Consider the following 24725-nt stretch of genomic DNA (forward strand, 5'->3'; position numbering starts at 1 on the left):
GCATCCTTGGGAAGTTGGAGTTATGCTAACCAAACTCCCAGGAAGCTGATAGAGAAGCCAGAAGTTGTAGCTTAAAGTAATTTACAAGTGTCCAGCAAGGGGACTGGTGTGTGGAGCCACTTGCTCTATGGGGTGTCTCCCCTTATAAGAAACTCTTCATCGGAGCCCAAGGACAATCCAAAGTTTGCTCAGTGACAGTGAAATCAGGGCCGGGGGATGGAGCCGGATGTTCTCAAGGTCTGAGAACCACCACTGGTAGCCTCCTGAGGGGTAGCCTTGTGGGACCGAGGCCCACAGACCTCCTGTTCTGTGGGCTGGCTTTCCAGGACTCCACATGCATGTTGCTTCCTCATTAATAGCACTAATAAAGGCTTCAGCTTCCTTTGACGTCTGGCCAGGACTTGATTAGATTTCCAGGGTGCTCCTCCGCTTTTGGCAAGGGAAACATCCTGTCATTTACAGCAGCTTTGGCAGGCAGCTGACTTCATCCACTCTGGGCTGACCACTCGGTCCCACTCTCAGGGTAATCCTATTTCTACCCTCTCCGTCTGCCGGAGAGATAACACACTGCAAAGAAGGATGGAAATGAGAAGCCCATGATAATAGGGAATAATACCAGCGCCGGTAGCTAATGTGCCGAGCTGTGTCTGCCAGCCTGGGGCTCTCTGTCCGGGAGGGCCTCCAGCAAGCCTCATTGCCTCATCTGTTGGGTGAGGCTGAGGAGGCCCAGGGCCCGGGGTCACACCAAGCCATTGGCAGTGGGGCGGTCAGAACCCTTCCCTGAGCCACACACTCAGACACCGATGCTTCAACAGACCCAAGATAAAATCCCTTTGGGCTTCAAGAACATGTACGTGCCCCCCAGCGTGGGAAATGCTGACCTAAGAAATCGAAGTCTTTGAGTCTATTAAAATGACATTCAGTTGAATTTGATCACTGTAGAAGCTTCATTGACATCACTGGCAAATTTTTTCAAGAATTTCATCCAAAGGAAAACATGACTTTTAAAAATGGGAACTCATAGATCCCTTGAGACTACTTTGGACCCTGAGGTCCCTTGAGGTACAGAAACCTGAGTTGAGGCTTTTGAAGTCAATCACCCAGGTTCAGAATCCATTTTCTGCAACCCCTTACCACTAGACTAGCCACTGAGGTGGCTAGAGGGGAGGAGAGTGGCGTTCCCAGGGACAGGAGCTGTCTGGGCAGAGTGCCCACTGAGAAAGTGTGCCTCAAGGGGCGGCTGGGATGTGAGCCCACTGCCCCGCAGGCCTAGGCCAGAGTTTGCTCGTCGGCCCTTCTCGTGGCACCTCTGGAACCCTGCAGAAAGCCGCGGACAGGAGCAGGCCTCGGCTCCAAGGACGTGCTCCAAGTCGAGGGTGCCCTAGGCCACAGCGCGCTCAGGCGTGGCCCTTGTCCTTGCCAGTCACGGCTGAGCCCACGGCCGGGCTCAGGGGGCTCCAGAGCGTTGGTGTCCCGGTCTCATCAGTCCCTGTTTTCTGTTCTGTTTTCAGAAAACCCCCGGCCCAGGAGCATACAAGTCTTCAGTGCAATTCCCCAAGCAGGCCCCCACCGTAGCCAAAATGGGCCGAGAGAATAGCCTTTTCTTCAACAACACAATTGGCTTTTAAAATAAAGCCATCTTGGCCCTAAGCTGTTTTGAGTTTAGCACGTTCTTCTGTTTCGAAAATTCTATTTTCTGTCCTTTAGGATTGTTTAAACTACGGAACATCATCAACTGCTCAGGTGACCCTCCTGCCTGCCTCTCTGGAACAGTCCCAGCATAATTTCCAGTTCACTCTCGAAAGTGTCCTGGTTTGAATAATAAACTGGGCTCTCTCTGTTTATTGTCAAAGGATGTGTTCCAAGACACTGCCCCCGGGCTGCTCTTGGGGCAACTTGCACAGGCCCTGGTAATGTCCGGGCTGTGCTCTACGTGGCCATGGGCTCTCCAGCTGGGCCCCAACTGCATGAGGGCCATAATGCCTCCCAGCCTCATGGAGGAGTCCTTGGGGGTCAGCCTTCAAGGCCAAGCTGAGTGTGCCAGGATCCCGGCAGGTGGTTCTTTCTCTCTCTCAATTCCCTGGAAAGAATAATATTGATTCAACCCAATGGGTGTTTGTGGTTTTAAGTCAACAAAAATATTTGAGTGTCTGTGCCAGGTGCGTGCTGGGGTTGAGGAGTGTGTGTGTGTGTTGGGGGGCGGGGGATGAATAAGGCATGTGACTGAGTTTGGCGAGGGTTGTAGGGGAGACAGGCCAGAAAGGGTATTTGGAGTAGTCCCTGGCTCCAGGAAGTCTTTGAAAGCTGTGCCATGTGGCTCCTTCCAGTCTCCTGTGTCTGAAGCTCAGGGGCTGCCCTCACATGATGGCAGTTCTGCTGGGAAGACAGGCCCTCGTGTCAGGAAGCTGTGAAGTCACTGCTCCTGGTTCACAAAGGAGACCACAGGCAGGCAGAGCAGGGATGAGGCCGCACGGCCATGAGCGGGGAAGGACAGCCGCATGCAAGGGGCCTGGAGGCTGAGATGCACAGAAAGGAGAGGGAGGAAGGTCAAGGGCAAGGCCCCTGTGTGGGTGAATAGCAGGAATAAACATTTGCTGGAGGGGGACTGAGTGGGCCTGGTCCAACGAGGTGGGGGTGCCATGAAGGTGGGGGTGCCATGAGGGTGGGAGGGAGTTGGGCGGGGCTTGGTCAGAAGCCGGGGCCCCAGGCAGCCCTGCATGCGGGGAAGACCTGCTCAGGGAGCCCCAGCTAGACACACCCCCACGCATGACAGCGGGTATCTGGTTGGAGAGATTTCAGGATCATTAATAAATGAAGGGGATCTTTTTTTTTAATTAAAAAAAACTAATATAAATGCTTACATTTTGTGGTTTTTTTAAAAAGATTTTATTTATTTGATAGAGACAGCGAGAGAGGGAACACAAGCAGGGGGAGTGGGAGAGGGAGAAGCAGGCTCCCCGCCGAGCAGGGAGCCCCACACGGGGCCCGATCCCAGGACCCTGGGATCATGACCGGAGCCGAAGGCAGATGCCCAATGGACTGAGCCACCCAGGTGCCCCTATTTTGTTGTATTTTAAAAAGGGAACCATGCCCCCATCTCTCTTCCCTAGCCTTACATAATTATAAGCCTTATAAAAGGGGTGTTGGAGGCAAGAAAAGGAAGGTTGTCATCTCAGTGAATTTATTCAAGTTTCTCATTTGTTGGTGAAACTCCCCGTGTTGTGTTCTTTCAGAATAGAGAAGAGCTACTTGGAAGATCAGACGTGTCTCCGGGGGGGTGGCTGATCTTGTCCCACTTTGATCAGAAGATGGCTGCAGGGCGGCTAGTTCCAAATTTTATTCTCCAAGTGGGTCAGAGTCCCCTGCAGGGTCAGAAAGTAACAGCGGGCAGTTCTGAGAGGGGGTTTTCTCTAGGAAGCGGTGGCTCAGGTTGCCCCTGGTGCTCAGGGAAAGCGGTTGGTTCTAGAAAGCGAGAGAGGCAAGAGGTGGTCACGTCTGTCTGGGGGCTCGTGGATGGAAAGTGAGAGGAACCTCTCATACCAGCAAGAGGTGTAAGTACGTAGGGGTACCTCCCTGACAGAGTGGGAGCAGGGGCTGCCTCGGCCTCCCCGCTGCTTCTCTCTCAAGCCTGCTTCTGTTCCCTTGCAGGGCCAACCTTTGCTGTCTCTTCACGTGTATAAGACCTATGTGGCCACTCTACCCCCTCCTCACTTCACTTCCCAAGCCAACACGCTGAAAAGAATGTCAGCAGCCCCTCTTGGTTCCAGGATCTGGTTCCCAGGGGAGAGACTCCAGCTGGCCAGCTTGGATCAGGGTCCGCCCCTGGGCCCTTCAGCTGTGGCCAAGAGGGTCGGGGACCCTTGGTGTGGACACAGCTGAGGGGCCCAGCTGTATGGAGTGTGTGTAATTGGGGTGGAGGGCAGTTCTTTGGATTCTAGAAGGGAATGAAGACGCTTTGAGAATAAGGAAGGGAGGGGGTCTTTACCCGCCTGCAGGGAGGTTGTTGGAGAGGCTTACAGAGACTTCCCCTGGAGGTAAAACCACTGGAGTACATTCTGCAGGGCCATCTGGACCCCCTTGAGTTTCATTTTCATTCGCCAGGCTTTGCCTTTGGCTCCCGTGACTGTCTGTCTTTCTGGAGCTGGGGCTACCTCAGCCCGGCCTGCCTTACCAGTCTTGCCATCTGCCTGTAAAGCAACACTCACCCTCCTTGGTGATTCTAGATGGTAAGACAGTGACTCCGACCTGGGATATTAGCAGGGGGGCTGGTGGGAACAAGGTGATGAGAAAGGCAATGTTTTACTTCTTTGGCGTATTCCAGTTTGTTTGTTTATTTATTTATTTATTGAGAGAGAATGGTAGAGAGAGAGCATGAGAGAGGGAGGAAGGTCAGAGGGAGAAGCAGACCCCCCGCTGAGCAGGGAGCCCGATGCGGGACTCGATCCCGGGACTCCGGGATCATGACCCGAGCCGAAGGCAGTCGCTCAACCACCTGAGCCACCCAGGCGCCCGTATTCCAGTATTTTTTACAGTATTTCCTACAAGGAGGCAGAGGCTTTCCCAAAGAGACCAGAGGAACTCTGGATGGCTTTTTCCTGCCACAAGCCCCCAAACTGAGACAGTATCTGAAGAGCAGGGCCTCTTTCTGTTCTTTCCAAGATGGAGAGACAGGACAGACCTGGGTTGACTTTGAGCTTCAGCTCTGAGATTGGGATATTCACACCTAGCAACGAGGGCTGCTGTGTGCATCAAATGACATGTCCAGAAGGGCTTAGAAAAGCCCTAGAGCGCCGCGGAGGGAAGGGACCGTGGTGCCTGCCCTAAGCCCCTTGTCCCTCCCCCATCGACTGTTGTGACACAGCTTCTCGAGGCCCCTGTGGTGGCATGCCTGACCATCCTCTGTTCCTCTCCCCTCCCACCCACCCGCAACTGCCCTCTGAATCTGGCTTCAACCAGAGGGCATGGCTCTTCGTGGCTGCAAATATCTTCTACCATTTCCATGTGAAATTCTCTCTCCATTAAGTCAGAGCATGTCAGAAGTCACAGCACTGGTGGGGACAGCTTGTCCTCCCCTGTCTGCTCTCTTTCCCTTATTCCTCACCCCTACTGCTCTCTGAACCTACAGGGGACACCTTACAGACCTGGAGGCCAAGGGCCACAGGCCCCGCCTCCAGCATCATCTCTCACCTGCTTCATGCCACTGACCTCTGCAGCACAGAGCCACCTGGACTCAGGGCCCCAGGCCTGGATTATTTTGAAAGCCCTGTTCTCTTGAAAACATAGTTCAAAATCTGTAAGTTCAGAATCAGTGGTTCTAAGCTGCATTTTAGAATCCCCTAGGGAACCTTTAAAAAAAATCTTGGTGCTGGGCAGCTCCCAGACAGATCACATGAAATTCTCTGGGGGTAGGACTTAGGCCCAGTATTTTTTTTTTTTTTTAGGATTTTTTTATTTTATTTGTTTGACAGAGAGAGAGCACAAGTAGGCAGAGAGGCAGGCAGAGGGAGAGGGAGAGGGAGAAGCAGGCTCTCTGCTGAGCAGGGAGCCCGACGTGGGGCTCCATCCCAGGACCCCGGGATCATGACCTGAGCCTAAGGCAGCCGCTTAACCGAGCCACCCAGGCGCCCCTAGGCCCAGTACTTTTTTTTTAAATACTTCCCCCCTCCCCCCCGCCGCCGACCCCAGGTGACTCTGATGAGCGGCCCAAGTTGAGGACTACTGCTAAGAGGGGATGAAGGCACCATCACCAATAACTCTGTGCGGGGCAAGGGTAGTTTTCCCAACCCTAGAGGTTTAAGGGGAAGAGAGCGCCAGCTATGAAGAAGAGATTGACCCATATTAGCATCTGGCGGAGGCCTGAGGGAAGAGAATGGCACGGGGCTGGTCATTCTGGGTGAAACTAGTACCTGGAGTGTCATTAGGTAGAGCTTGTCCTGGGTAGAAAGGACCACAGGAGCCTTGAAGCCAGGCACGTCTCACCAGCCCGACTCTTGGCGGGGCTCCTCACAGACCTTTGGTTTTGGCCAAGGGCAAGGCTGCAGGCATGCAGAGCCTGTGGGGCCCAAAGGGCGGGATTCGGGCTCTAGATTCAGGACCACAGGGGCTGGGTGGGCTTGTGGGGACCAGTGCCAGAGACGCGGAGCCTGGCCCGGCTTACCTGCAGCCTCCCCAGAGAAGAGACAACCCGGATGGCAGGAGGAGCCAAGTCTGCACCCGTGGAGGCTGGGAGGTTGGGTGTGGTGAGTTAGCAAGGGAGGCGAGAGAGCTGAGACACAGAAGTTGGGAAGGAGGGGTAGCCAGAGATAGGGAAGGCGCAGGGGGTGGACACGTGGAGAATCATCTCCCAGTGGGTGCTTCTCGTGGCCTTGTGAACCATACCCTTAGCCAGATCAGTGCCCAGGAAAAGGTGTTACCCTTCTAGAGAGTTGTAGGGGCTCAGAGAGGCCCAACCAGCAGCCCGGGAGGTAGCGACGTGGCTGCTTTGGGTGGGAATGTGGCTTAGTACCTGAGAACTGCAGGCAGGATGGTGGGCTCAGGCCCCCCGACGCTGCATTTCTGGTCAGCAGAGCAGGCTAGGCAGGGACAGGAGGCAGGGATTGACCAGGCATTCCATTCAGTTCACCCCGGTGGGACGGAGAGGCCCGGGACGGGGGCAGGGTGGGACAGCAAGGCAGTGTGCTGAGAGATGTTTGGGTCGCAGATGGAGCTCAGGCTGGCCACTGCTCCCTCGTCCTTTTTCCGAAGTCCCAGAGCTCAGAGGTCCTGCCTGGCAACTGAGGGCCATCAAGGAGAAAGGAAGATGCTGGAGATTCCCGTGTTCAACAGGGCCGGAGGAGACACGTGGAAAGATGCCAGGCAGGGTCACGCCCGTTGAGGCTTCGAATCCCCACCCCCTCCCGGGCTGGGCATGGGAGCTGGACCGCACAGTACCCCTGAGCCCATGTGCCCAACCCTGGACCTGGGGGAGCCTTCACCAAGCTGTTTACATTAGTTTCCTGTGCCTTTTCCCGTAGACTTTGTTGCTTCAAACAACACAGACTTACTGTCTTATGGTTCTGGAGGTGAGACGTCTCCACATCAGTCTCACCGGGCTCAAGTCAGGGGGTTGGCAAGGTTGGTTCCCTTCAGAGGAGGCTCTGGGGGAAAAATCTGTGTCCTTGTCTTTTTCAGCTTCTAGAGACCACCCACCTTCCTTTGCTCATGGCTTCTTCCTCAAATTTTACTCCAAACTCCTGTTCCCAGCACGCCCACTCCTGACTCTGACCCTCCTGCTTTCCTCTTGTAAGGATCCCTGTGATTGTATCAGCTTCACCTGGATAATCCAGACACTCTCCCCTTCTCAGGATCCTTAACTTAATCATGTTTGCAAATTCCCTTTACCACGGAGGAGAATAGGGTACCTGGCTCAGTCCGTAGAGCATAGGGCTCTTGATCTTGGGGTTGCGAATTCAAGCCCCACGTTGGGTGTAGGGATTGCTTAAATAAATAAACTTAAAGAAAATCTTAAAAACAAACAAACAAACCTGTAGGAGAACATATTCCCAGGTCCTGGGGATTAGGACACAGACACCTTTGTGGGGGACGTTATTCCTGCCTTCACACCGTCTGTCTAACCTGTAGCTGGGATAGGGAGGGAGGCATCCTTCTGCCGGAAGTACTCCCCGCACCCCACCCTTGGTGTGCTAACCCCAAGCACCCTCTCCCGTCTTCCCGAGGCTGGTTGGGTGCCTCTCATAAATGCCCCGGCAGTTCCCAAATACTGGCCCGAGGCCAACGTTGGACTGTGGGCTCCTACTGGGGCATCAGTGAATTTCCCAGTGCCTGGAACAGCGCTAGCACATAGTAGATGCTCACTGAATACTACATGTGCTCCAAGATACACAATTATCCTTTAGGAAACGGACAAGTTTTGTATAAAATATGTTATGGAAGTTCCTTTGAGTATTTTGGACCACAAAGAATTATTTAGTGAATGGCTGTTAGCCTGAATAGCCTTAGATGTTGCTGGTGTTGGGTGCTGACAGAAGTCATCTGAGGAAATAAGTTTTTAAAAAAGAGGAGGTAAAGAAATTGAGTACTGAGTTAGAAGTCCTTCCTGGAGGTATGATCGTAAGGTTGCAGGTGTTAGACATTATAAACAAGCTCTCGCTAGATCACTTAAGAGGTAATTGTGTTAAAAGTTGCATTATGGGAAGTGGGGTGGGCAGAGGGGGTGGTCTCCCCTTAGTGTTTTACAGAAGGTACTTCTAGCTCCAGATAAAATTTCCAGTGGCCACATTATTCCAGGATTTTAAAAGCGCCCTATCTTTTTTTATTGTTTTAATTTTAGTATAGTTAACGTACAGTGTTTATGTTAGTTTCAGGTATAGTAAAAGTACCCTGTCTTAAATAACTTACATGGAAATGAAAATGAAGCGTCTGGAAAATTGTGTCCAATGACCCACATATCTACAGTGTAGGTGAAGATCATAATGGTGAAGATGCATATTTCTATACTAATTTATAGAGTAGGATTAAATACACGTGTAACTTTATTAAGAAGATAAAATGGATTGGGCCCAACTGCAGGCCCGTGAGCAGCCATAGGAGACTCAGGAGGCCTGTGGCCCTTTGCGGAAACCCTGCCTTAGCCACCCCCAGGATAAAGCGCTGGGATGGCATGGGGGTCAGGTGAGAGGGAAGGCTAAGGTCAGCCTGTGGGTGGGGACAAGGTGGCCTTGCTCTGCATTTGTACCCCAAGCCTCCCAGGGGCAGGAGAGCCTCCCTAGAGCCCAGCTGGTCCCATGCATGAGGCTGCTAGGGGCAACCCTAGCAAAGAGTAGGCGTAGCTGAGGCCAAGTGTGGGGGATGCGGGGGCTGCACTCAGGAGGAATAACCCAACTGGGCCTGTGCCTGCCTGGGTGTTCTGACAAAGTGTAAGGGTCCCCTAAGAGGATGGTGGGAGGTGGGTAGTGGGGAAGGAAGGAGAGATACTTCGGGAAGGTGTGGGAATTGGGTCCTGAAGAATGAGGGGCATGGAGTGAGCCCCAACAGGAATTCGGGGAAGAGGCCCTTCAGGGGTGGGTCTTTGAGGCCACAGGAAATCTGGCAGAGGCATAGGAGGAAGAAAAAGGGAGGAGGAGAAAGAAAGAGAGCAAGGCCCCAGGAGAGTGCTGCTCCCAGCTGAGAAAAGAAGCTGTCTGGCTGCAGGATGGTGCCCTGGCCCCAGCCTAGCCCAGCCTCCGTGGGCACACCCCCGGCTTGCATTGGGCCAGGCCCCTGAAGCCCCTGCACTCTTGGCGGGTGCTCTCAGGGTTGAGGGGGGAGTGTGAGCCATATGGGCGGCCACCACCCATAGCCACTGAGCCCTGGGCCTTGCTGGGGAATGGGGTAGTGAGCTGTGGGCCCCTGGGCGGAAGACCAGAGTGCGAGGGAACCTGGAACAGGTTTTTGGCCTGTTCCTCTGGGCCCCAGGCCGAAGCATTTGAGATCACAGTTACAGATGGGCAGTCTTGACCTCAGAGTCAGGCTGCAAGGGCTAGAAAGTTTGCTCTGGAGAGAACGGAGCTCTAGGGCCTCTACCATCTTTTGGCCCCTGGGAGAGGGGGCGTCTCTCTTCTTTTAATCTGAGAGCTCTGTCTTTGCGGAAATTCACCTGCTCCTAACTTCCTGCCCCTAGCAACCTGCTGCCCTCCTTCCGTCTGCCCCACGGCTTCTGCTCTTTCCAGCTTCTGCTCCATCACCGGCTGCTTCCCCCATCCTCGGTGCCACATTCCTGCCTCAGAGGCCAGACCCTCGGCGGACTTTAGCGATGTCACTGTCACGAAAGGCAAAGAGAGGCAAAAGGAAACGAGAGAGATAGGACAACCAAGTGGAGTGCGTGCTCTGGGGCTGGAGGAAAGCAGCGCTCCAAAGAGCACGAGCGACCAACTGGCGTATGGATGGGATGGGGGATAAAATAGCGGGTCAGTGTTAAATCTCCTCATTTGTTAACTGTGCTGTGCTTACCTAAGACAATGACCTTTGTTCTTTGCAAACACACTGAAGTATTAAGGGGTAGAGGGGCATGATTTAAGCAACCTATGCTCAGACGGTTCAGAAAAAAAAAATAAGTAACAATACATGTTTTTATGTTTTTTTTTTAAAGATTTTATTTATTTATTCGAGAGAGAGACAATGAGAGATAGAGACCACGAGAGGGAAGAGGGTCAGAGGGAGAAGCAGACTCCCCGCCGACCAGGGAGCCCGATGCGAGACTCGATCCCAGGACCCCGGGATCATGACCTGAGCCGAAGGCAGTCGCTTAACCAACTGAGCCACCCCAGGCGCCCACAATACGTGTTTTTAAAAGAAGTCCCCAAATGGGGGCGCCTGGGTGGCTCAGTCGTTGGGTGTCTGCCTTTGGCTCAGGTCATGATCCCGGGGTCCTGGGATCGAGTCTCGCATCGGGCTCCCTGGTCGGTGGGCAGCCTGCTTCTCCCTCTCCCTCTCCCTCTATCTACCCTTCCCCCCTGCTCTCATGTTCTCTCTCTCCCTCTCTCAAATAAATAAAATCTTTTTAAAAAAGTCCACAATGACAGTTAAGGGAGGAAGAGAATAAGAGGGGGAGAGAGTGAGAGAGAACAGGAGAACGGTGACAGCACCAGACTGTGGGCCCGTCCACAGATGAGGAGCCTGGGTGGTGGAGCCCACACATGGTCCCGTCAGCCGGCAGGCAGGGCAGTGGCGTCACAGGGCCCAACACACAGCTCCTGTGGTGAGCCTGTCATGTTTCCGGGCTGCCTGGCATCTTCTGAACCCCCCTGGTAGTTGGGGACCTTCCAGCCTCTTGAGTGACCTTCGCTTAAGGCGTGTCCTCTACGGCCGCAGCCCTGAGCATCACCCATTCCTCCTCACCGAAGCCGGGGCCCAGGCCTCCAGGCAGTGGGGTGTCACTGCGGCACCCCCGGACCTGTGTGTCGCCCCCCGGTGATGTGTGTTCCCGTGCACCGCAGAGGGGTCAGGGCGCTGCCACGGGGCGGGCACTTACGTTGGCTCTCGCCAGGGCCGGCGAGTGGGCGCTGTGCCGGGTCCTCGGAGGGGGGGGGCTGTGGCCGGCGCGGGCTGTCAGCCAGGACCTAGGTTCTCAGGCACCGTGACCTCTCCACTTTCATGGGGACCAAGCCCACCTGCCAGGGCTGTTGACTACCAAAGGGGCAACGTGACAAGCATGTACATTGTGGAGCGCAGGCAGAACACTGCTAAAGGCTGCCCCCTCCATGCTACAAGATGAGCCAGTTTGCGGGAGAGCTGTGCCTCGGAGCCCGGGCTGGCTGCAGATTTCCGTCAGAGAAGCCAGATTGTGGCTGCTTTTGCCCCAGGTCCATGCCCTGCAGTTACTGCTCTCGGGCCCTGGAAGCTCCCCCTTGTCTCTCTCCTGGAGGTACCTCCAGTGGTCTCTGTCCTTTGTAACTGTTAAGAGTCTGATAAAAACTACAAGGAGTTTCTGGCGGGGGACAGACAGTATACTGTCTCCATCACTGCCTTCCTGGCCTCCACATCCTTCAGATCAGTCTCCTGGGGGCTGGTCCCACAGGTCGCTTGTGTGTGAGGCCCCCTGATTATGGGCTGCCGTCAAGGGCTGGCAGCGTGGGCGTTGGCGGGGGGGGGGGGGGGTTCGTTTAGCTGGAAGCTTCTCAAGGCCCAGAAATATTTGCATGGTGATGACATCTGAGTGCCCAGTGGGGGAGCGAATGCAACAATGAGCACTTTGGTATCAGGAGTCTGGGTGTTGGTGGCTGAAATTCCATTCATATTTATGCCTGTAGATAAACACTATTAATACTGAAGGGCTGTGTCCTAGAGCGTGCCGGGGCGGAGGGGAGGGTGCTGGAGGTCCATGGGGGCGACAGTGCAACCCTGAGTCTTGTCCCCAGACCCCAGCCCTTGTTCCGGCACCATGGATCGGACACGGGGTGTTGTGAACAAGGGGTGTCTGCAGACGGGAACTGGGAGGTCAGGAAACGCCTGGGTCTCCCCTACTGCCTGACTCTCCAACATCTGACCAAGGTCAGCTCGTGTCTGGAGTAGGAAGGCCTCCCCCTCCCTTCCTCCATTCACTTCTTTGTAGGATGAGCACACCATGTGACACCACCTATGGCCTCAGGCAGTCTTTAATTGTCACTGCAAGGGTCCTTGAGCTGGGGGTCAGGGTGAGAAAGAAGACGGAGTGTGTTTTCCCAAAGCATCACAGTGAAAGGGAAGCTGGGCCCCCACCAGCTCCAAAAAGGGCCCTTCCTCCCTGGAACAGCAAGGCCATCCCCCCAAGAATAGGGCTGAGGGTGGGGGTAGAGGCAGACAGACCCCCGAGAGACCGTGGGAGTGGGAAGTTCTTGCGGGGGGCCAGGCCAAGCCCTCGGGGAAGCCTCTAGAGCAGCTCTCTTCCAAGTGGGTAGGGCTGCAGCTCTGGGGGTGCACCCGATGATCCCTTTGGGCACACGAAGGAAACAGCTTCTATGCACACTTTCAGTCATCCTTCAAACTTGTGATGCCTGTTCATATGATATGGATACGAGGCGGCTGATCAGGATGCAGGTGGCGGGCATCCTCACCACGCAGCTCCCCCCGCTGCCTCCTTCCGCCCACCTCTGGGCTTCAGCACCTGCCTAACCCTCTCTGCTCCACCCCCTCCCCCACTCCCACCAGTCTGTTCCTGGGCCCCTTCCTCCTTCCCACCCCTCCCCACTTGTGGACCCTGCCCCAGTGACTTCTCAGGCCTCTCTTCCTGCACCGCTCCCTCCTCACTAGGCGCTCAAGGCCTGTTCTGGGGTACCTGCTGGAGGAAATGAACACGCCGTATTCCTTCCAAGGGTCTCTTTATTCAAGACCTTTATTTCAAACTGCCCACAACTTGGCCCAACCCTCTGAGGCTTCCTCCGGAGGAATGCTGCCAGCCGAAATGCACTCGGTGCCTGTGCTCTTCCCAGTAACTGACTACCAATCTTTGGGCACCCCGAGGCAAATCAACGGCATTTGCTTTTCTCGTTTAGTTTTTCTCTAACAGAATTTCAGAATAAAAATAGATCTTTATCAGCTATCTATATTTATACACACACACATCGAGGCAGAGATCCTTCCGCCAAGCGGTGAAGGATCTGGTGTCTTCTGCAGTGTCCCTTGCGATGTGGGAAGGCCAGGAGGGGGGCAGGCCCTCTCTGGGAGGCACCCGGGGGGCGCACAGTGCTGAGCCAGTGTGGCCGAGGAGGGTGGGTCTCCAACAGCCCCTTCTCCCTGAGGAGCAGACTGGGCAATGACGAGCCAGGGCAGCCCTCACCCGGTCTCTCCGCACACCTTAAGAGGAGAGAGACGTACCAGATGGAGCTTTAAAACTAAAACCCAAAGTGCAGATAAAAAAGGAATTCCCTGATAAGGCCCCCCACCAGGGGGTGGGGGTGGAATAACTTCTTGGGGAGAATTCCAAGAGCATCATGCAGCAGGGCTAGGGGAACCATCAGGGAAGATACCCACCCACCAGCCCCAGGTCCCCTGCTGACAGGGATCTGCTCTGTCCCCTCCACTGGTCTCCAACCACAGTCCCCACTGGGCCTCAGGCAAGGCGGGGGGGGGGGGGGGGGACCAAATGGCCTGTAGTGGAAATGGGCTGTGGGTGGTGAGAAGTACTGGGGTCAGTCCCAGAGACTGCCCATCTGCATATTATTAGCCCCAGAGGGTCCTGCATTGTACCCATTGCCCAGAAACATAAGGCCTGAAGGAGTATGTTGATGCAAGGTGTGAGGTTGATGCACGGTCCTGCTGCCATGTTTGTATCGTAGGGTCTACAGCCTCGGGCCTAAGGAGGCCGCTTGGGCTGGTGCATAGTTCCATAAAGATGAGTATGGCAGAAATGAGAGGGGAGTTGGGCTGGTGCTCACTGCCCCTGGCCAGGCACCAGAGGCCCCAAAGGCACTTGGCAGCGGAGAGGAAGAGCAGTGGGGCCCAACTGGTCTCATGGGCAAAGAGGGGCATCCTCCAATAGCTCAAACCTGGGAGAGGGACCCAGAGATCCTATCCTTTCCCACCTGCCAGCAGAATCTTCAAGCCCTGACTGCCCAAGGCAAGCCCTGAGAGTTATCCAAAACCCTGTCCTGACAATGGAGCTGAGACCAGGGCCCTGGAGCTTCCCGGGCACAGAGCCACAGGTAGAGGTGAAGTTCAGCTGTGAGGCTTCCCCCATCCGTGCTCTCAGGGAACAAGTCTGGTCACCAAGACTCTAAGTCACTTGGGGTTCAAGCAGACCAGCTCCCGAGGCACTGAGTTAGGAACTGGGAAAAACCCTCTTGACCTAGTCAGAGAGCAGTTTGTGGGGTTCATCTTTGGTGTTGGAGAACAGGGAGCTGAAGTTCGAGGCTAACACCAGTGCAAAGTCACTGGGAAATCCAGGATCGGGGATGTGGAGGGTGGCAGGCACAACATGGGAACGTCTAGACAGTGGGGGGGTGGTACCTAGGAGACACAGACCCTCATTGCACATTGAGATGATGCATGGACACTCTGGGGGAGATGCTCCCACGCTGGTGTGGCTTCCTAGCTACTTCCTTACTCAGAAGCGCCACCAGGGCTGTCTGAATCCCAAGGAGCAAGGGATTTGCTTTCGATGCAAATCTGGTCCACCCAGCTCCAGATGAGCAGTTCCCAGACCCAGCGGGCCCTGGAGGGAAAGCAGGGCTGGAGTGGGGGAGGCGAGGAGAACTAGGGCTGCAGCCTGCAGAAGTGTTCCCTAGAGATGTATTTCCCTGAGGCCCCACACCTCCCTGCTGCCTGCCTGTGTCCGTGGCCCGCCCCGCCCCCCCGCCCCCCCCCCGCCCCCCTAGGGCGGCTCCCTCCCACCCCACCCCTGCAGTGCGAGGTCACAGCTCTCTGGGGATGATGGAGAAGGGCAGCACCGGGCTGCTGGCCTCCAGCTCGAGGGCAGTGAGGAAGCAGTCGACGGCAGCCTCGCTCTGGCCCTGGGCCTGCAGCACCTCGCCCAGGCCCTGCCAGGCCTCGTGGCAGGTGCTCTGCCTCTCCACGGCGTCCCGCAGCACCTTCTGGGCCAGACTCTTGTGGCCCAGGCGACTCAGCATCAGACCCTGGGGAACAAGCACAGGGTGAGGTTAGTGAGGGCGTCCTGGGGCAGGAGCATCCTGGCCATCTGGGTGAAAGGGCTCAGACTGGCGGCCTTGGGAACCGCCAAGTGACCATTCCTGTTACTCATGCAAATCCTGCCCAGCCCTGCCCTAGCCCCGCTTCTAGCCCAGCCTGCCGGGCAGCCTCCCGGGCCCAGATCACCCACCACGGGAGCTCTGTCCCTCCCGGCCCCGAGGCCCCGAGGATGGGCTTTCAAGTCAGCAGACCTGGCTTTGTGCCTCCCCATTACAGCTGGGGATCCTGGCAAGTCTCCCTGGCCTTCCGTTTCCTCAGCTCTGAGTGGGAAAGACTGCAGGACCCGCCGCTGGGGCTGTCAAGTTGGCGGGAGTCAGTACATGGAAAGCACTTGAACAGTGTCTGGCCCGTGTGAGCTCCTAGTCAGTGGGTCTGTTACCCTGAGGCCTTGCTGCTGCACCGTGGAGTTACCCGTTCCCCCCCCCCCCCCGCCCTCCCCCAGGCATGTGGAGGAATGAGCGCCCTGGCTTCAGGCTCTACAACCTGAAGGCAGAACCTTAAGCTTATGGGTGGGCGGGGGCAGCTCCTTGGCCTGCATCAAGCAGTGGTCTTCCTGGGGACATCTGGGTCCTGGGACCTCCTGCCCATCCCAGGCTGGCCTGGCCCGTGAGGGTCACAGGAGGGCGGGTGCTGGGTAGAAGGACGCGCTCTGGTGAAATGGGTCAGGGGTGGCTAGGAAGCTTGGTGTTGCTGTTTGCCTCCAGCAGCCCTGCTGGCAGAGACAGGAAGTGACAGGAATCGTCTCGAAAGTTTGGGAAGTAAAACTGGGACAATGTCCCTTCTATGTCCTCTTCCACTCATACTGGGAAGGGTGCAGGGAGGTGGGAGGACAGGGTGGTGAGTAGGGGGGGTACCAGGACCCCCCTTTGGCCTCCAGTCCCAGAAAGGCTGCTTTGCTCCATCCCACTGATCTGCTTTCCAGCCCTCAAATGATGCACGGGATGGCAGCATGGGGTGGGGGGGGCCCTCCTCTCATTCACAGATCTGAGGTAAAGCCTAACACCAGCTTCCTGGACAGGCGGGGGCTGGGGTGGGGGAGAGGAGCTGCCTTCTATGTGCCTGGAGCCCCCTCTCGGGTGCCCGCCCACTGATGGCCATGTACATTTTTAGCTGGAACATTTTCCTCCTCACCACGCTCCTCAGAGTTAGGGCCTCTGTTGCCATGGAGACCCACCGGGGAAGATGCACATGCCCGATTTCATAAAGTCCTCAGGGAGCTAGGCAAGAGTGAGAGGTGGTGCTCAGGAAGCCCGAGGCAAAGCCTCTCCCTCTCCGGAGGTGCTGACCAGTGGTCCTGTGGCTGGGGAGGGGGGCAGGAAAGGAAGGGGGGGCTGGATTCATAGTGCCTCTTCAACCCAGGGCACCACACAGATGGGGTGGAGGACAGGGGAGCTGTGGTGGGGCCGCCCGGGACCAGAGGGCAGTGCCCGGGCTGGCCACCAGGGCCCCGGGCCAAGCTGTGCTGCCTGCATGGCCTGGGAGCTGGACCCTGAGCAGCTCCCGATGGAACAGGGCCCACAGGGAGGAGGGAAGGCAGGCGAGACGACAGGCCGCCAGACATCAAAATTAAGCACCAAAAATGGAAGGTTTGCACCCTGTGAGTGCTGCCCACGAAGGAGCAAGAGAGGACAGATGGGGAAGGCCAGCGGGGCCTCCCAGCCAGGGGGCGGGGCCGCAGTGGGGTTTCCACACTCAGTTTTCGAGATCAAGCTTCCACAGGAGATCTTGCTTGAAAAGAGGGCTCTCCCGCTAAAAAGGAGTTCGAAAACCCCTGCTCTCCAGCAGTGTGTGGGTGTTTGGGAAGGGGCCAGATATATCCGCAGGCGGAATAGGGTGCGTGCGTGTGTGCGTGTGTGTGTGTGTGTGTGTCTCGAGCTCCGCTGGTTTTACTCTCAGGAAGGTTTGCAGCAGGCTCCTCCGCATGTTTCATGTAGAGAAAAAAGCCAGGGCACTCCACAGCCAGAAGACCTAGGCTGGGCTGGATTCCCAGCTTTACCACTGACAAGTGCAGCGACCATGGGCCAGTGGCCCATTTTCTCTGAGCTGTGGTTTCCTCATCTGTAAACCAGGGAACAGAATGGTACTTCCTGGTAGGCAATTGTGAAGAGTCTGCAAGGATGAATTTGAAATCATGTAGGCAGGGCGCACGGTGGGTAGACAGCAAAGGGTTAGGATGAGCAGAGGGTCCTGTCGGAGTGAGGAGTAGGGGGTGATTTCTCTACAGGGCAAGGCTCTCTGTGGGCAAAGACTGGGGACTGGGGTGGGGTTGGATCACGTCCCCCATACCCTGGGGTGCTGACCTCAGAGCCTGAAAGGAGACACCAGGCTGGGGTCAGGCTGGGGCCCCGAGGCCCAGGGCCTGTAATAGGATCTGCTGCCACCTGCCTGAGACACCAGTCTGTTCGTGTTTGGTAGCAACTCGGAGCTGTTTGCTGCCTGACAACTGGGCAGGGCCTGCCTCAGGAAGACGTGAGGTCTCACCTGCTCTGCCCCCTGCCTGGCGCTGTGCCAAGGGCCTGCCATCACCACCCCCCCGGCACCCCCACCTCAGCCGCCCAGAGAATAGGTCTCCAGGGAGATGGTGGGAACACTGTTCTATCCAAATGTCCCCGATGACTCTTCCCCACTCTGGCCAGGGGGCACCCTGAGCCAAGAGAAACCAGACCTGCTGGTGGGTGACTCAGCCTCAGACCCTCACCTGGGAGATGCCATAGCCAGGTGGCCACCCGCAGCTGTTGGAAAGCAATGTGTGAGTTGCTTATGGCCGTTGAGCAATGCACTTCTGAGAGGGGGCCAAGGTTACGACCACTCAGGGAGGGCAGGGCTATGGGGGGAAGGCCCCAGAAATTCCCAACTTCATCCATTCCTCCTTCCCTCCCTTCCTGGATCTGGCCTCATCTCAACTACCCAGGACCCTGCTCCTCCAGGAAGCCTCCGAGGATAGCACCTCCTGGCCATGCCATCACCTTGAGGTTGTGCTTCATTACTGGTGGGCTCTGGCGTGCGGCCCATCCTAGGCTGAGAGGGACAGGGTCCGTGGCTCCTGTCTGCTAGGTTACTCCCCACAGGACAGCAGCACAACAGAGCTCAGGTGGGAGGGTCCTGGGTTCTGACCCAGGTGCACCAGAGGCACTTAAGGTGTGCATGCTTACCGACCTGCTTAGGGCCACAGGACAGGCAGCCTGAGGGGCCCTCTGAGGGGGACCCTCCCTGTTGGAAGACAAGGTTCTCTGTGGGGGTACAAAGGCTGCAGCCTGGGATGGGGATGAAGGAGAAGAAAGGTCCCTCCACCCCTTCCTTTTTCAGAATTGCTACTGCACACCATCTTACCTCATTAATTCATGGCCTGACGCTGTCCCCCAGGGGGAGGGGCAGCAGAAAGGTCCGGGCTGTATATGTCTTTTTCTTCTTCTGGGGAGGGGGGAGGCCTGCCCTGGGAAGCAGCCCCTAGCACTAGGCCAGTGGCAGGCCAGGCTGAGAGCTCCCTCCCAGTCCCTACCCTCAAGTATTTATAGAAGTTATTTTGGGAATTTTCTTTCTGAGCTCAAGGCACATTCCTGGGATTCTGTAACAGCCTTTCCAGCTGGGAAGCAGGGAATCAGCTGGAGGCTGCTGGAGCCTCCTGGTCCCAAGAGCCCTCTGCCTGGGGACCCTGGGGCTGCAGGGAGGAGCCTGGGGTGGGGCCACCTCTGAGGTTGCTCCCTTCACCCACCCGGAGGCTGACACACCCTGCGGGGGAGGCCCACATTCCAGCCCAAGCTCAGGAGCTCAGGCCTTCTCGGGATGCCAGGTTCTCCCAGGTGTTAGCCTCAACCTGTCCAACCAGACTGGGAATGAGGTGTCTCTCCAGGTTGAGAACAGAGCCCACAGATCACCACATCCCTCCTGGAGCTGGGGCAGCTCCAAGGCCCCAGACCGGTCCTACCTCTCTTTTGGGAGAAGGGGCACAAATCCTTCTAGACCCCACCCAACACCCGGTCGACAAGCTCTCCTAGGCTTTCGTAGGAAGAGGCCCCTGCTGAGGGGGCTGACAGACTCACTTGGAGCCCAACAAGGTGGGGGCTTCTGGGGCAGCAGAGGTGGCCGTGCTCATGTGGCAGAACCCATTCCTCCCTTCGTGCTCCTGCCTACCCCTGCACCCCTCAGGTGAGAGGTTGAACGCCAGCGGGTCTCTCGGCTGTGGTGGGAGTTGTGTGTCTTCAGAGGGCCATGGACAGACTCAAAGGTAAACACTGGCTTGAGGAGAAAGCACGTCACCTCCTGGGGGGCTCTGCCTTTTCTCCTCCCACATTCTGGGCTGGTTTCAGGTTCTGGGCCTCTGGAGGCTCTGCCCACGCTCGAGCACAGCTAGGCCGTCAGGGCCAGGTCAGGAGCCTGGACTTTGGGTGCTCCAAGTGAACACCTGTGATGGGCAGTGAGAGTGGGCGCCATCGCAGAAGCTCCCCTCTCTGGGCAGGCGGCAGAGCTGAGGGGAGGGGGCTGCTGGCCTACTGGACGAGGGGAAGGCTGGACCCTGCTGCACCCTCCAGACATGGGGAGTCTTTCAGACCATTGATTTTGGCTAAATTAAGCCAACAGTGATGGGGGAAACAAAGGCAGAAGAAAAATTATGAAATTTCCTTACCACCTACAGCCCATTGACAAGTCCTTGAAACAGGGACAGTCCTCTAGGGACTCAACTGCCTCGATGCTGACACTTTGCTAAGGGCAAAAGGCAATCCTAGTAAGACCCCTTCCCTCCAGGATGCTGTAAGCCTACTTTAACGTATAAAAATTCCTTTGGAAACTTCCTTTCCCTCTAAACCCCCAAGACACATGTTGGCAATCACCCCCCCAAGCATAAGGCCCACCGATATATATCTGAAGGGTCTCATGACTCAGGTTTTATTAGATGGTAATAAATGACCTTTTCCCAACAACTGCTAGCCCCTCAAGGTCCTGGAAACCTTGCTTCCAAAATTCCTTAGAGACTTACACTATCCCAAACCCCCTCCCAACTTGAAAGTAAGTAATGCACCACTCCTCATGACCCCAGTGCAGCTCCTTCTGCCCACGGGTCCTGTCCCCTGTGCTTTAATAAAAGCACCTTTTTGCACCAAAGACATCTCAAGAGTTCTTTCTTGGCCATCGGCTTCAAACCCTAATGTTTTTCCTACATCAACAGTGCTTAACTATCGTTCCGATCAGAGTCTATGACAGGGGGCTTCCCTTCCACTTCCTCATCAGGGTTGCTGAGGACTTCAGGAGCCCACACTTAAGCCCAAGGCTTCCGCAAAGTGCTGAGCCAGAGCCAAGGGAACCCACCTTCACCTTCTCAAAGGTCTCTGAGCCTGGGCTGAGGGCGTGCAGTGTGGGCTGGGGGCTATGCCGGCCCAAGAATGAGGTGGGTAGGCAGGGGCGCGAACCCAGGTGAGGCCCCTGCTGGGGGACGTGCCCCACACAGTGAGCCTCCAGAACTCCCTTCTCCCTCCGGCTTCACTCCACTTTCCCACCGGGGAATGCGGTCCTCAGGCAGGACTGGGGTTGGGACGAGGGAGAGAACTCACAATAAAACCACAGCACGAAGATGCCAAATGGCCAACAAGACTGTTCCTACTGAACTTTCCTGCCAAACAGAGCAATGTTCCTTGTCTACCGGAGCTGGTGGGGCAGGCGCAGATTCTGTGGACAGGGGCTGTGTGTGTGTGGGTGTTTGTGTGTGTGTAAAGGACTCAGGGTCCCCGCATGGACAGCACAACACAGCGCGAGGCTTCTGGGCCTTCCCCGTTCCTTCAGGCTGCCTGCACCCTCTAAGCCACCTGCCATAGCTCAGGAAGTCAACAAGGAGGGAGAAGCCTAGAGCAGGTGGGGTGTGCCAGACCCCGAAGCATCAGGCCCCAGGAACCACAAACCCTGCAGTTGTGTGTGCTTGCTGGCCTCATCCTGCATCAGGGAACCTTCAGAGGGCCGGGCCCTGGGTTTCACTCTTCAGCTGCTCAGGACACCTTTCCTCCTTCAAGTCAGGAAGCGGAGGCTGAAGCAGCCTGGCCCGATAGAGGCCAGAGTGGAAGGCTGAGCAGGGCCTCCCCAGAACCTGGCCCTTCCTGCTCCTGCTCCCCAGCAGCCTCGGGGCCCCAGCAGGCCCTGTCCACTGAAGAGACCAGCCGCGAAATGGCTCTCGCCCTTACCTCAGACTCCGGCCCCTACTGAGCAGGCTTCTCCGGCTCTCACCTAAGTCAGCGTGGCCTTGCACTGTGGATACTCTTGTCCCAGCCACAGGGCACTTGGGGCTGGTGTCCTGCACATCTCTGCCTTGGCCAGAGTCGCCCGATGGGCTCAGTGAGGACCGAGAGGCTCCACTACAGTGACTCTCGGGGGCTTGGCTCCGGGCCTCTACTTCCCTCTGCAAACCAACAGCGTCCGAATCTGACCTGGGAGCCGTGTTTCAGCATGGAAAAGGCAAAAGTAACCGCAACTACTGGGCCATTAACTTACAGAATTAGTTAACCTAATTCTAACAGGAGACCTAGGTGTTCGGCATGTGATTACCGTTTGCCAGACGAGGACACTGAGGTGCCAAGAGGTTGAGGAACTCGGTCATGGTGGAGCAGTGAGTACAGGCAAAGTGGGGCTCAAGTCCAGGTCAGTGAGACTCAGAGGCTGTGCTCCCACCTCCAGACACAAGCTGGCTCTGATACTGGGGCTTAAAAACCATCCCGGCCAACCAGCCCCAGGCACAACCTACAGGCAGCTCTGAGGCCCCCGGTCCCTGCCCAGCACCCCCTTCCTCAATACCCTGCTGGCAGCCCAAGGAAACCTGGACCAATGACCCCTGTCCCACGGCAGCGAGGTGGGACATCCTGGCCAAAGGTGGAGCTCAGGCTTCGGCCATCTGCCGACAAGTCTTCCACATGAATGGTGACAAAAACGCCAGATGTGCTGATTTATCTTTTCACAGTGCTTAGGTCATCTGAGCACTAAAATCCTCCCCTGGAGGTCACAAGGGCCTAAATTATTATCCCCATTAGACAGAAGCGAAAACGGAGCCAGTGAGGGGAAGTAATCTCCCAGAGCCCCCGGAACGCGGGGGTTGGTAGGGCTGGCTCAGGTGTGTCATCTCTCCAGTCCAGTCCTGCCCTCCAGGATTGGGGACGGGGGTGGCGGGAGCTCTGTGCAACCAGACTTCACCTGTTTGGCCTTAGAAAGCAGAGCCCTGGTCCTGGCTGACTCAGGCCCTACCTTAGGGAGAGGCAGGGATGGTGGTGGGCCGCTTCTGGGACATGGGGGATGCTGTGGCAAGCCCCAGCCTGGGGAAAGAGGGACCAGAGGTTCTGGGGCCAAATGGGGCTGGCCACACGCTATGGCCATGCCCCTGATCCCCCAAACCCACTTGAAGAACGAGACAGCAAGCTCCACACTAGGAGCGAGAGGGAGTGAGTGCAGGGGACTAATTCACTGCCACACTCTCATCAGGGCAGCAGATGACAGAAGCGCTGTCTTCCTATCTTTCCAGGAGCATCTGCACAGAGAAGAGGCTGGGCCATGAAGCCAGGACTGCTTCGGGAATTACATCACAGGAGCCAAAGTTCATTTAGGGCAGTTTCCCTCTGTGGCTGGGGGGCCCGGGGAGCAAAGGGTTCTGGGGAGACGGGGCAACAAAAGCCTGGAACTCTGTCCTAAGAAGAAAGCATGACCACGGGCAGGGGCCAGTGAGGAGCCGGAAGGCCTGGCCAGAGAGGTGCCAGGCAACCCCAGAGCCTGTGGCTGGGCGAGCGGGGTGGGGTGCCGCCCACAAATGCAGGGGGCAGGGAGGCAGCATGCCTGTCCACTCGCAGCCGAGGCCCTCGGGCGGTGTCCTGCAGGGAGACAGGCTGCATCAACGCATCCGCACTCCTGGCTCTGCCAAGGGGTGGCAGGAAGAATGGTCGGTCTGTGGCCAGGGCTAGTGACCCTCCCACCATTAAAGTGATGTGACCTCACAGTCTTCTTGGGAGGGCTCTCGGTGACTTGACCATTCCATTAGTCGCTCCGGGCTTCCTTGCCTTGCCCAGGCATCCCTGTTCCCTCGGAGATGCAGAGAGCCTCCCGGGAGGCGGCAGGGCAGAGACAGGCTGAGAGAGAGAAAGGGTGCAGACTGCCTCGGATTCCTCTCCACCAAGCCCATGGAGCCTTCTCTGAGGCACAGTGTCACCTGGGGGCCAACTCCTCTGCTGATCTTGGGAAGATCTGCCTCCTTTCTCCTGCTTCCTCAGGTCAGGCAAGGAAAGTTCAGGTTTCCCCTTCTTAACGAGATGCTTTTGCCCATAAATTCAGGGCTGAACACCCAGGCTGAGTGAGTAGGCTCTCTGGCTACCTGGAAGGGAGGCCAAGAAAGAGCTGGTAAAGACTGTTGGGACCTGCTCCTGCTGGACCTGCTCCTGAGATTTTGCTGGGAATTTCCATCTGCAGAGCGCATGGCTTTTTCTTTCTGCCTCTGGCAGCCTCCTGAAGCGAGCTGGCCATCCATGAGCCCCGCGGAGGAGGCTGGCCATCCATGAGCCCCGCGGAGGAGGCAGCCCACAGGGCCAGGGCCCGATGGCGCAGACTCCTCTGGGGCGCTGGTGGAGCACGGCTAAGCCGCTGTCTCCGTCCCGCCTGCTGGGTGGGAAAGCCTGAGCTGAGCCCAGGATGGAGCCTGAACCATGGAAACACCTCCTGTCCCCGGCAGGGCACGGGGTGGCAGCAGGATGGGGAGAGTGGAGAACCCGCTTCTGGGCCAAAGTTCATTTTCTTAGAAACGCCTGAACCCTGCCTCCTAAAAGCAGTAGCCTAACACTCCCGGAGGCTTTCTCTGGCCTGTCCCCATATCTCCTGTCCCATGCGCATGGCCTCAGGGAGAGGGCGTGAGGCCAGCCTCCCCGTGTTTGATGATCCTGCCCTCAGGACTGTAAGGCTGAAGCCGGCACCCACACAGCTCACTGAGGGATCCAGAGCTCTTCCAGCCCAGGCTGTGGGTGGCTGTGCCCTCCGGGGAGGGGCGCCTCTCCTCTCCTTGCACCGATTGGAGGCTGATGTCCTCATAGAACCATGGTGGTGTGGCAAGGCCAGGATGTCCTCCTTGGGAACCTGCCTTGGCAACGACTGCACTGGGTGGGGGAGACGGATACCAGTTCCCCTCCATGTTCCTTTCTCTGGATAATTCTCTGAGGATGCACCAACCTCCAGAGTTCACAAAGGCTGAGACGATGGATGTGTCTCTCCCATTCTCTACTATTTTTACAATGAAACCCTTACATAAAGGCCAAGTTGACTTCCACTGCCAGGCAGTGGCTCCCCTCATGTTGTACCATGGTGAAAAAGATCCCAAGGTCACACCTGTGCTCAGTGAGAAAAAAGTGCTGTGATTGATTAGCAATGTCTGTCCTGGGTGAGGGACTGGAGAGTAGGGGTGTACATGCAGTTTTGCCTTCTCTGACATTGCACGGCAGACCTCTGGAAGCACTTTCACATGCATCACCTCCTGTGATTAGCACTGGTCTAGGAACGACAAAGATTATTATTCATCTGCCGAAGGAGACATCAGGAACGTGGAAGTTACGTGTGTCTTC

At 56.6% G+C, this 24725-nt stretch overlaps 2 protein-coding genes across 4 annotated transcripts in view; one reads left to right on the forward strand and one right to left on the reverse strand.

Annotated features, from left to right (window-relative positions):
* The window catches only part of STPG4 (sperm-tail PG-rich repeat containing 4), a 39683-nt gene extending 37720 nt beyond the window's left edge, over positions 1 to 1963 (forward strand). Inside the window, exon 4 of one of the 3 annotated variants that reach the window (XM_027623268.1) lies at positions 1512 to 1963. In XM_027623268.1, coding sequence (XP_027479069.1) covers positions 1512 to 1628 — 117 coding nt within the window. In that variant the 3' untranslated portion in view covers positions 1629 to 1963. The remainder of the gene's footprint in view (positions 1 to 1511) is intronic. The other 2 variants (XM_027623267.1, XM_027623266.1) reach the window with 2 other exon arrangements.
* Positions 1964 to 12828: 10865 nt separating this feature from the next.
* TTC7A (tetratricopeptide repeat domain 7A) overlaps positions 12829 to 24725 on the reverse strand; it is a 116616-nt gene continuing 104719 nt past the window's right edge. Inside the window, exon 20 of the mRNA XM_027620814.2 lies at positions 12829 to 15086. Coding sequence (XP_027476615.1) covers positions 14865 to 15086 — 222 coding nt within the window. The 3' untranslated portion in view covers positions 12829 to 14864. The remainder of the gene's footprint in view (positions 15087 to 24725) is intronic.

This window comes from Zalophus californianus, chromosome 8 (genome assembly GCF_009762305.2).
Source record: "Zalophus californianus isolate mZalCal1 chromosome 8, mZalCal1.pri.v2, whole genome shotgun sequence".
Taxonomy (NCBI): domain Eukaryota; kingdom Metazoa; phylum Chordata; class Mammalia; order Carnivora; family Otariidae; genus Zalophus; species Zalophus californianus.